We start from the raw sequence: 12,778 nt of genomic DNA, 5'->3' as shown, positions 1-12,778 counted from the left end.
GTGCATTTCTGAGAGAGCTCTAGAGAGATTACACAAATTTTCCTACGAGCACACTAAGTATAACTTTTGACTAAACTGGTGTAAGAAGAGAAGGTTTAGTGGCTCTTTAAAACTCAAGTGTGCCTGCTTAGTCAGTCCTAGCTCTCCTTCCCCCCCCCCTTCTTCTGCTGCTGGGTAACTTTTGTTGCAATATGGGTGTGACTTTTGATGGAGCTTCCCCCTCCCAGTTATGTCATTACTTCAGTTCCTTTGAATCTGAATAAAAAGTGCAGCAAACTTCAGACTCATTGACTGCAGGCTTAACAAGCGTCGGGGCTTTTCTTCTTTCTGCAGCTTGCCAGGATCTTTGGATTTTGCAAAACAGTTCCAAGAAAACAATGGCCAACTTCTCCTTATGGACAGTATTTGGATTATGTCTGCTGAAGTTCTGTCTAGCAGAAACAGGTAAGGTTTTTATGAATGAAAACGCTTATGATTGTTAAATTAATGCTTCAGACAGCAAGTGTGCTTCTGCTAGATAGCTAACAGCTTTCTTGCATCTATAAACTTTTATTACTTCAAGCGTTATCAGAGATGTTTTAGAAGTGTAATCTCAGTTGTGCTGGTCTGTACAATCACGGAAAGCTGTGTATTGCTTGTAAAGGGCAATTCTGAATCTGTAAAAACTGAATTGCAGAACATTAAAGAATGGAGTTTAAACTAGGAACAGAACTACATTAGGGAATTCTGAATGGCTCTGGTGAAGCTCAGTTCGACAATGTGACTGCGGTTCCAAGCACAGTTTGCTCTCCCAGCTCCCCTTCAAACTGTAGTGAAAAGGGGGATGGGGGGGGTGGAAGGAAGGGGGTGAGCCCCCCCCAGCTTACAGCTGCATTCTGGAGTTTACATCAGCTCACCAGCGGCTGAAACAAACTGCATTTGGGCACAGCCTTGCTGAACAGGAGAAAAACTGCAGGGATTTCTGCTGAAATTTGGAGAGCTTTTATGCCAAGCATGCTTGCTTCTGACTTTCTAAGGTCTCTCTAGGGCTGACTGATGAGCTTTTGGAACAAAGGGGGTTAGAAGTGACAAAGTTCAGTTGTGTATCACTTACCTTCCTGCAGCTTGGTTATTTGCTTCTAATATTTGTATTTAAAAATCTAAGGTTAATACAGAGGAAAAAGTAAAACATTTATGTCCGAAGTGACAAGAAGCTTTTGAAATTTTACGTGGTGCAGGCTCAACCATGTTTTAGGGGAATGTTCATACTTTTAGCAGACTCTCACCGTGACTGCAACTGCCTTGAGGTATTTTGTGGTTAGGGATAACAGTTGTGCTTCTATATTGTTTTTGTACTCATCAGTTCCAGAGTCTAACAAAATGCATTTTTCATGGCCATTGTCACCCAAGGGCTCTGTGTGTGTCTGTGTGTATAGTAAATATGTGTCTCATTTGCTTGAGCAGCAGGGGATAGCTCTGTTAATGGTTGCAGCTCTGCCAGGCTGGGGATGGGTGTGTCAGGGGGAACAAGTTCCCAACGCTTCTGTGATAGCTGAAGCAGCCTCATTGCTTTTCTTTCTAAAATCGTGTGTCCCTTGTAGCAAAATCCTCTTGCTAAGATCAGGTATATAGACAAAGCCTTAAGAGAAAGGGCAGGGCTACTGTAGGCAAGTAAGGCATGTCTAAGACGTGTTTAAATCCTTGGCTTGGTCCGCGTCTGTGCACTGTATAAATACTATAACTGCAGAACAGCTGCTTATGGCTGATTTTTACTTCCATGGAGAGTCCTGGAGTGTCCTAGAGAGCCAGGTCTGCACTGACTCTGGGAGGAATGTGTTTTTATGGGAGACGGAAAGCCCCATTATTGAGCCCTCAGCATAGTTACAAAAAGTGTGTCAAACTTCACATATGCCCTCCAGGGAAGTTTCTTTACTGGCTTAGTAAGGTATTAGAATATAGCTACAGTATATTTGAGTTGGTATACAGTACATTCCAGCATGACTTTGTAGTCAGTAATGATTTCAAAACAGCAGTTGGTGGTGTTGTTCTCTATTTTTAGCCAGTGATTTTGCTGTGTATCATAGACTGCTGGCTATTGCTGTTGGGAAACTCCTGAACTGGAATTTTGATTCTTTTAGTACAGAATTTTATGGAATTAAAGAGGACCACATTACTCTTAATGTGATTTCAGAAGGAAAAATGAGAGACAGAGGAAGCTGAAAAACTTACTCATCCTGATTTCTGTGGTGTTGTGACCATACTGTCACTGATATGTTTCTCACTCTTGGTGTTGACATGACTTGTCTAAGGAGTCTGGATCCCAGAGTATATAGATGCTGACATCTTGGTTAATGATGTTTTCAGAGGAGATTTTCTCCTGCAAGCATTATGGATTTGTAGAAATATTTTTCTCAAAGTTTTCCTTGATTAACACAAAACAAATCCTAGAATTTTGACCCCCAAACTTGGAAGAAACTGGAAGAGAAGTAGTAGTGGTAAGGGTGAAATGGAAAGAGGGAGAATGAGTCTGCCCTTGGGAGGAAGGAGCTTGCCTGTTAGCACTGGAGAGGTTGCCAGAGCCCCATTCCAAGGTAAGGCTCTGAGACAGGGCTCCAGCAGCTGCTGGTCAGTCACAGAGGAAGAGACCTGCCTGCCCCTTGGTTTGCATATCTATCCTGTAAATTTGTAAATAAAGCAGTCTGAAGAAGCTCTTTGTGCTAGTTTATTCTCAGTCAGTCCTTACAGTGTGTATCTTGGCAGTTTCCCAAAGCTGCAAAGTAACTAGACTTTATTAAGAGTTCACTTGAACTTTCCATCATTGTTTAGTGGAAGGGTTGTGGAGCTGTCCTGGAAACCCTCACACGCACAGAACCAGCGAAGCATGGCAGGGGATTGTTCTGCAGTCTTTGGAGAAAGGTTTGAAGATTCCTTAGGTACTGGTGCTCACCACAATGAAGAGCCATTACCTTGAAAATAGGAAGTCAGAAAAAGGCTTGATGAGGACAGATAGCATCGTACAATTGAGGAAGAACTTTTTAAAGTTAATGCTTTTAAAGCCACTGGTAGCCCTAGCCAAGGTTAAACAAAATGTTCATCCATATGTGGTGTATCTTTCTTTCCAGAAGAGTTCCCATGACTTTTATAGGCCTGAGTTGAAGATAGTGGGAATATTGCAGTTATTCATTTATCACCTAAACATGCATGAGGTTTGACTGTATCAAGAATGTGCCAGGAGTTGGAGACATCGCGACATGCTGATAGAAAAACACCAGAGAGAATCATGAGCTCATTACTCCTAAAATACCTGTTGAAAAGATGTGATAATATTTGATAATACTGGTTCTGAATGTAGTTGATAAGGAGATGGTAAATCAGTCAAGGAATTTGGAAGTTTTTAATATTCCAAAGGCTGTAAAAAGGCTTCTCCATTTGCTTTCTGGTCCTCTTGCATCACAGTTTTGTTCAAGAACTAAGGGGTAAGTGTTTGAAAATACTGTCAATATGGAAGATGAGAATTCTCCCCTTCATATATCACTGTTTGGTCTTTTATTTTAAAGAGAATACTATGTGAGAGAGCAAGGCAAGGAGTTCTGCAAAACTCACCTCTAAAATTGTTTTCTCCAGGACCAAGGCTAAATGTATATAGTTATTTGTGAAATATAACTTCACAGAGAGGATAATTGTGAAACAAACATGACCCATCACAGTAATCTTGCCTACTTTGAAAACAAGGCAACATTGCACTGAACAGTTGATGGTGTTCAAAACACATCGTATTTTAGAATCAGCTGGCATCTGGGAGCATGCTGATTCAATTTGTCAGCATTAAACTGAATTCTTCAAACAGAGAAATGGAAACTAGAAAGCAGAACACATACACAGTCTAGTTTGTCCTTTGCCTTTACCTGTCAGGGTTTCTGTGTGATAAACCTGGTGGTTTGGACCATTCTCTGTGTGTTACCCACGACTGTGGGTGGGAAGCCAGTTTGGTGTAGCTGCTGGTCATTTTCCAGGAGTCCATCATCTCTTAACAGCCAGCCATCTCTCCCTCCCAGAGAGGTAATAATAATTTCAAAGCTATCAGACTCTGTAATTATCAGTGGCCGTGATGGGTGCTGCTAATAGCAGTGGCGGAGAGGATTGTGTCAGTGCTGTGTGTTTATCATTTCCTCCCCGCAGTGCCTCGGCGGTAATATCAGTAGCAGCTGGCTGTGATTTCCCTCCCTTGCTGCGGCTGCCGGAGCTGCCCCCGCCCAAGGGCGGCAGAGCTCATCCTATGAATGAGTCTGCCGGCAGTAATGTGAAGTGGCAACTGAGGAAAAGAGGGGTTTTCCTTGGAGAATCTTTCCAGTCAGACAGAAAGTTCAGCTAATTGCGACTTAAAGTTCAAACCTCTGTGACTGTTTCCTGCCTAACGAAACCTGCAGTCATTTTTTGAGTCTGTGCTTTCAATTAGGAGCATAATTGAACTTTCTTTTGTAAGCAGAGGCTTTGGGACTTTCCAGTTCCTCTACATGACAGCGCTGGCAACTTTATATAATGCAGCTGTCTTATTTTGGTACAATAACCTTCAATTCTCATATTGTGAAACATTAGGAAAAAAACACCCCAAAAAACCCTAAAAGGAGTTGAAGAATAACCTACAGTTTTAGCTGCTCAAAACATGAAGGCACAAGCAGGGTATGCTAATTCAAAGTAAAAATCAAAGAGAAGACCTGAATTCTACTTACATTTGGAGTTTGAAAATACTTTGCTTCACTTTTTTTTTTTTTTTCTCTCTCTTTTCTGTTGATGATTGATGTAGCTTAGTAGCTGGAAACTCTAAGAGGCTCTGTTGTGTCTTAAAAAAAAAACACAGCTGTGTTAAAACTTCATCTCTCTGCTAATGATACTGTTCCAAAAGCAGTGCGAGAGGGCTGTGAAAGAGATTGCCAGGGTACATACTGTCAGCTGCCTAGGAACAGAGCATTAGCCTGCAATCCTCAACTTCACTATTAATGTTGTACTAAATACCTGCTTTCGTAAATAAGATGCTGCCTCTGACAGAACGTGTAATAGTAAAAAAATACTGCCATGGCATAGCTTTTGTTAATTATGTATGTCTCACAGTGACAGCATGTTAGCAAAACAGGTTCTCTGAAGTACATTTCCCTAGGGGGCTTTTTTATTGTTATTTTTGTTAATGGATAGGTGTCTGTAAAGAAGCAGGGTGTGGCGTGTGTGGGTAGCTGTAATGAATGGTTTCTTGTAGATTTCCCATACAGAAGTGAGAGGTTAACTGGAGCTCGCTGGATGTTCTCTGGGTGCCCAGAGCCCTGTGAGCAGATGTGAGCACAGGCAGCAGGCAGGCAGGCTGCTGGCCAGGCTGGTGTGTAAGAGTTGAACATCAGCCCTGAGCTGGCAGGCTCTCCGAGGGAACACAGCTTCCAGCGGGATGGATAGTGCGTGCCAGGGCAGCGAGGCTGCGGCTGCTCGCAGGGAGTGCTCGAAGCCCACATGCCCACTGGAACCAGACTGAGCAGGCTGCACTGTGCTCCTCCTGCAGCCCGTGCAGGCGGTGGTTCAGCAGTGTAGGAGGGCTGGCTCTGATGGGAGCGCTTCACCTGCTCTTTGACATCTCCGAGACAAAGTGTGCCTGTGCGGAACTGGGACTGACACAACGTGTCACCACTGCTAAGGACAGCCAGCTCTTCCCAGCTCCATCCTGGTGCTCTGGGTGAAGCTACTGCACAAGGAAGATGGAGTAGCTAGCCAGGCTGGTTCAAGGAAAAGTAGGATTTGCCAATTATAAAGAAACGTGATCCATTCATAATGGAGACACCGAGGGTGCGGCCTGAACGCATCTTTCACTCACTTCCTTATTCCTCCTCCTGCTTGATGAGGTGTCCTTCATTATTTACACGTCCTTTCCCTTTTCCATCATTTACACGGGTGTGTAAATGTAGAAAAAAAGCTTATTTTGCTAATGAGTCTTCATATTTATAAATGTAAGCTTTCGTTCTCTGTTCTCATAAATTTGACATAAAGGAACCCTTAGAACATGGAAGTGAAATAATACATATTTTCTTTTAATCAATTTCACCAATAGCAGTGCTGTAAAAATCAGATAAAACTTGATTGCTCTGGCAGTTTTATCCTGTTTACTTGTGTGTTTGCTATCTTTATATGCACTGAGGACTGGCAGCCTTTTAGAGTTCAATAGCAATTGTTTCCTGTTAGACAACAGCAAATGCAAAGTAGAGTTTCCTTAAAGAGTTCTTATTCCATGCTTATCTTTTTATGATCAGTGATGTTTGAAGCTGTTTGCCAACTGAGAACTGACTTACATCTTTTGCCCTGCTGTCAGAATGAACACTTCTTTAGGTTCAAGTACTCGAAAATTTATTTAATACTTAGCTGAAGAATAGCATCTTAAATTTAGTCAAGTTTTGCTCCTGTTTGAAGCAATACTTCCTAGTGATAAATATCAACTGTTTTATTGAGATTTTGGAGATGTTCCTACTTAAAGCTTGATCCTCTGGGATGCTCTGCTATAGGGTGGAGTGTCCAGTGACTTTGGAAGATTGGTATTAACAAAATACCACTCTTCCATTGCACTAGTCAGAGTAACTTTGTCTTGTGAGGAGCACAATCTCTCCTAGCACAGAAAGTAAAAATGCCCTCCTTGAGATTGCCTATTGAGCTCTAAACTTTTAAACTCCTCTTTTCCACCATGTAACCAAATCACTTTATAGCCTACTGAGAAGAGATACTTGGTGGTTCCAGTTCATACTGAGTGGGCACAGCTAAGGTTTTAGAGAAGCACTTATCCCCTTGACAATTCCTGCATTAAAAGCAGCAACTGCCAGACATTTTGAGCATGTGAGACACATTCCCATGGTGACTGCCTAGAGAAAAGTTTCTTTCCTGCAGTTGTGGCTTGCCTCAGTAAAACCCTGGATCCATTTGCTCCCTGTTGTGGTGTAAAATATTGCAGAGCACTTCTAAGAGTGTCTGTGATGATTTTTGTGTGACATTTCTACAACTGTCTATTAATTTTTTTTCTTTTTTTTTTTTCTCCTTTTATTCTTATGGCTTAATTTCCTGGCTGCTTTTTGGGTGGGAAAAGATTACAGTAGTTTTGTTTTATTTTCTCAGCATACACTTGACCTGCCAAGTCTCACACATTATCCACTAGTGATATTGTTTGTGCTCACACTGGACAGAGCACAGCATTATCTGTTTTTTTAAAACAGTGAAGATCACAGAAGAGTAAGATCAGCACAGTTTTTCAGGTGATTTTCAAGGGCATCTCCAGGCATATACACTAGACAGTGTTTTCATGTGGGTTAGAAGATGCCCAGTTGTTCAGTTTTCCAGGAGGAGACCTATCCTGTGAGCAAGAGATTATTAAGACCAATGACTAAATCTGAATTTGCTTTCCCATAATGCTTTGATGGGAGCTCATTTAATTCAGGTAGTACATATAACAGGTAGTTTGTGTTTCCTTCTGGAGCTGGAGATAATTTTTCTTCTTCTTTTATATTTCTTAACAACTCCTATTACTTATATATATGCCAGTGGGGACCAGACCTATTGTACATTGGTGCAGCATAATAATATATTGCATTAAGAATAGTGCAAGATTGGTAAGATTTTTCTATAGTGCCCTTAAAGAACAGTAGAATTTCTATCCAAAATTTTGTGTTTGAAAATAAATAAACTCTTTAATCAACTTCTTTTGCTGAGAAAATGAGGAAAAGCTAAAAAAGCTCTCTATGCCTGACGAGGCTACCCTTCAAAATTAAATATAAACAATGTTATTTGCTTCAATTACTTCTGTGTTATCACAAGCCCCTTAAAAACGTAGCCACAGCACTGAAAGTCTTGGGCCCAGCAAGGTTTATATCTGTTAATAAACTACAAAAGTATTAATTGGTAAAATTTACTTGATACACATCCACATCTTCAAAGCTCAAGGTAGACATTATTAACAAAAAGAAGTGGTCTCTCCTCATTATATCCTACAGTACCTTAAACATTCAAATGTTTCAACACCAGCACATGTCTGAGATGTATTCCTTCTGTTTTTCATCTGCTGGATTCTTCTGACTATTGTAGAAGAATTCTTGAAACAGATTTGCTTTCTCATGTCTTAGGCTTTCTCAATGTATCACTTCGGAAATAGATGGTGTCTCTGTTGAAATTTGTTCTGTTCTTTTTTTTTTTCCCTTCCATTGCACAGAGTTTACGTAAATATTACAACATTTGGTCAAAAGGAGCTTCCTTATCTGGTGGATTTCATCAACACCTTCAGCAGAGCTGGAGTCAGGCTGAATGTATTTAAATTACCATAGAACTTCAAATTTGAAGTATAGGTATAGTAGTATTTGACAGAGAAATAATATTCCCAACTAATGAGAAGGAAGTGAACTGGCAAACATGCTGCCAGCAGAAAATACTGATGTGTAATTTTTGTAGCCCATGGGAAGTCAGTGTTTTTATCCCCACTTCACAGGTAGGACAACAGAGAGACAGAAATATAGCTGAAATAGAACATCTTCTCCAAAGTCCCAGCCCCTTGTCCCATCAACAAGATCAGTCCCTCTTTTGCCTCAGTTTCAGAAAGCAGGTATCATTTCACATACAGGGCTATTTAAGATAAAAGAAGTATTATGATTAATTGTAAGAAAAACGTTCTTGTGCAAATATTATTCTACTGGATAGGAAGTGAACAAGAACACAGAGGATTCTCTGAAAGAGCATTCTCTGAAAACTGTTACCGTAAAAATAGGAAACTCTCTTCAGTTACTGTTTGGCAATCCATCACTGAGTCTGGTTGTGCAATCCTTCCTTCAGCCAAACTATATGTGCGAGAAAATACCCCTTATGAGTAAGAGTGTTCTCCTAATTTTTCAAACACCCATACTGATGCCTTAAGTTTTAGCTTTCATGTTTTGCAGATTCTGTACTGCATTAGTATATGACTCTGAACTTCATATAAAGTGTCAGCAAGTTCTCCTCACAGTTTTGCCAGACAAAACAATCCTTTTCCAGCCCGAGAACCAAGGACACAGTTACAGCTTCAGGCCCCAAAAGCACAAACAACAGCAAACTGAGGAGAGCAATCTGGGAGGATGGACTTCATAACCTGAAGCTGTAATTGGACAATTAACCCCAACATGTAAATGGACCAAAACTTATAAAAGTGAGAAAACTCATGAGCTGTTGTTCATCTGGGGTGTAGCCACAGCCAGGCTTTTGGAGTGCCCAAGGTGTATCCTTTGAAGGCCTTTTAATAAATACCTACTTTATTCCTTTAACACTGTCTAGCCTCTGTTCTAGGTAGCCTCCCAAGATATCAGTACAAACAACATTTTGTGGACCTACACTAAATTTCTTAACAGTATTAGTCTTCTGTCTGACTTTATTACTCATAGTGCTCAGGTCATGCCATTTTATCAACACAGTCACAATCACATCCCAGTTGACTCACAGCAATTGCAAGGCAATGTATTGACACCATTTTTCCACCCCTGATGTGATACAAATATATCCACAGGGATAGTCATGGCAACATGACTAATTGATATTTATCTTTTACTTTTTAACTTACTGGGTTTGGTATCTTGAATTGATTTCTATATTGGGAAGTAGCCCGATACCTCCCACCCGTCCAGAGAAAGTAGTTTTATGAGTCAGGTCAATCAGCAGTTTGTTATAGCAAGGTGTGTCTAAGACATGCTTTTAGGCTGTTCAAGGAAGACAAGAGGATCTAAGCACAGTGATTGGTAGCAAATCACCTGGAAAAGTGGTTTCTCACTGCATCGACTACTTCTGCTGTTTCTAAGACATCACAGTATGGCTTGGGTTGGAAGAGACTTTAAAAATTGCCTCATTCCAACCCCTGCCATGGGCAGAGATGCCCCCCTCTAAATGAGGTTGCTCAGGGCTCCATCTAACCTGGTTTTGAATGCTCCCAGGGGTGGAGCTTCCCTGGGCAGCCTTTTCCAGTGCCTCCCCCCATCACAATATGGAACCTATTCCTAACATAAAATCGAAACCTTTTCTCTTTTAGTTTAATGCTGCTCCCCCTTGTTCTATCACCATCTGCCTGTGCAAAAACTCTCCCTCTTTAAAAAAAAAACCTTTAAGTACTGCAAGGCTGTAGTGAAGCCTCCTCAGTGCCTTCTCTTCCATGGGTTGAAGAATCCCAGCTCTCTCAGCCTCTCTTTGTAGATGTGCTCCAGCTCTCCAGCTATTTTCATGACCCTCATCTGGACTTGCTCTGAAAGGTCCATGTCCTTATGTTGGGGACCCCAGAGCTGGATGCAGCACTCCAGGTGGGGTCTTACCAGGGCAGAGTAGAGGGGAAGAATCACTTCTTTGCCCTGCTGGCCATGTTCCCTTGGATGCAGCTCAGGATGCTGTTGGTGTTTTGGGCTGGGAGCACACACAGGTGGCTCATGTCCAGCTTTTCATCCATGACAAATCCCAAGTTCTTCTCATCAGGACTGCTTTCAATGAGTTTTTCTCCTAGCCTGTACTCTTATGTCCTGGATGGATGCTTTGTCTAGTGCTCTTGATAAACCACTTGATGAATTTTGCTTCAAGTAATGTCCTTGGTGGGAGGAAAAATATTGTGGTGCTTTATTAATTAGTAACTGCCTCAAGTTTTGTATTTATTAAGCATATTCCCAAACTGATGTTTGAATTGGCTCTTGCTCAAAATTAATCCAGTGTTGTAGAACTCACTGTACCTGAGCTGAGGTCTGCCACTGTATCATTTACCATTCAAATGTGGATTTAGCTCTGGATCTTCTTGTAAAATCCAGCTATATCTCATGAAAACTAATTACTAGAGTCAATGAGCATCACGACAAAATCACTGGCTTCACAATGATTCACTTTTGGGAAACAATGATGCTTTACTATTTGAGGATGATTACATTCACACAATAGTGTATATTGCCTTTATGTATCTCCACTGCCTAAATATATGTAGGATTTAATGTAGTATTTGAAATCACAGAGTATCAAGAATATCATTGGCACACTGCCAGTGCCTCTTTCCCATTCTTCCCTCCAGCAAGAGAATCTTCACTGCCTGTCATGAATTGTTAAATTTAAATAAACTTTTTTTTTAATAGGAAAAATATCACTATTCCCACCATATTTGTGATAGCAACAGCATTGTGCACATCTTAATATTTACTGCAAACTCTAGTTATTAAATGTACCTTTTTATGAAACCAGTTCAAAAAGATTCATAACTAAGACTATAAGAATTATTAAAGAAATTTAACTGCTCATGTAGCTTTGTGTATGAATAACCTGAATACATCTTAGGAAAGTTACTCGCTACTCAGCATTTTCAGTAGAAAACTCAAGATTCTTGAAACCCTAGTATATGTGTGAATAGAGCCACAAAGACTCCAGAAAATGGAAATATTTTGCCACCAAAAATTCCAAGAGAAGTTGCCTGCTGGCCTAGGCAATCTGGTTACAGGCTATGAGATCCCTGTCATTCTTGTATTAAGGGAAAAACAAAGGGAGTAGTGAATGTGAAAATATTCTCTTCCATCATCAGAAATTTGCATAAGAACTTTTCCTTTGACTCCTACAGATCGTGTCCTACATTGTGAGGCATATTCTGAGCAGCCTTCCTTTCTTTGGTATGTCTACCAGAGTAACGTTATCTTTGTTTTAACTGGCTGGTTTTCAGAGCTTTGGAAAAGATTCCTGAGGTTCCTTTCTTTGACTGGATGAGTGACAGAGCAGCGAATAGGAGTAAGGTCTTTGGACTCCAGTAAGGTCTTTGGGCTTCAGGCTGGGGATCTGTCTGATGAGTCCCTCTGCGTGTGTCACCTGCTTTTATCCCAAAAAACTAAATCGGTCTAACAGTGAAAATCAGACTCCAGCTATTATTCTCCAGCTTTGTTTCATGTGTTTCTTCACCTGGGCTGCATGGAACTGATCCCAACTGATTCTCCTCACAGCCCTTGTTACTCAGCCTTTGGGGTCAGACTACTCACTGTACAGCCTGGAGCTCTCCTCGTATCGGCAATGTTGATTATGTTTTCATCATTTCGAGGGGGGCATATCAGATAACTAATTGCAGACTATGATATCACTGCCTGCAATTTTTCCCCTGAGGTGCTATGCAGCTGTACCATGTTCTGTTGGAGTCTGAAAACTTTCAGCTCCCTATTGGGTGAGACTATTACAAAAAGACTAATATTAATGTCAGCAGCAAGGAGGTTTATCATAAGTGATGACACAGTATAGGCTCACTCAGGATGTTTACCAGAGCAACAGTTGCCACGTAGATAAAGTATGATTGGAAGATGCATTAGCAGATTCTTTTCTTCCTACAGCAACTGCTGAGGACTGAAGCATATTTCTTGTACTTACTTGCATTTTGAGTGACTCTGTGAATGCTTGATTTATTAATAGCACTACCCCCACACCCATTGTTTTAAAGCCCCAGCCAGGAGAGCTGTCAGTTAAGAGACTGGAGAATTTGGTCCATCAGCAAACAGATGCAGAGACAGTGGCTGTGATGATCGGTGGGCAGATTCATTAGGAAAAACAGTTTAGAAGAAAGCCAGCAGCTTGAGCTTTGTCTCACATCCCATTTCCAGTGGGCACTCTCAGAAGTTAGACAGAGATGCAAGGAATACTTGCTAATTTTTGTTGGAGAAAGGAGAACTTCCCACAGCACTGTATCCCGCTCTGGCCCCTGTGCATATGTCCAGCCACATTTATTTTTTGCTGCAGAGATCCACGTCAGCCCACTTGGACCTCAAGGTTAGCATGG

At 41.1% G+C, this 12,778-nt stretch overlaps 1 protein-coding gene across 1 annotated transcript in view; it reads left to right on the top strand.

Moving 5' to 3' along the window:
• Positions 1-309: 309 nt before the first annotated feature.
• The window catches only part of CD44 (CD44 molecule (IN blood group)), a 49,162-nt gene continuing 36,693 nt past the window's right edge, over positions 310-12,778 (top strand). The window contains exon 1 of the mRNA XM_084207273.1: positions 310-444. Within this exon, the coding sequence (XP_084063399.1) occupies positions 378-444 (67 nt within the window). The 5' untranslated portion in view covers positions 310-377. The remainder of the gene's footprint in view (positions 445-12,778) is intronic.

The sequence above is a fragment of the Fringilla coelebs genome (assembly GCF_963513975.1).
Source record: "Fringilla coelebs genome assembly, chromosome: 6".
Taxonomy (NCBI): Eukaryota; Metazoa; Chordata; class Aves; order Passeriformes; family Fringillidae; genus Fringilla; species Fringilla coelebs.
This window is presented reverse-complemented; position numbering and strand designations above follow the sequence as displayed.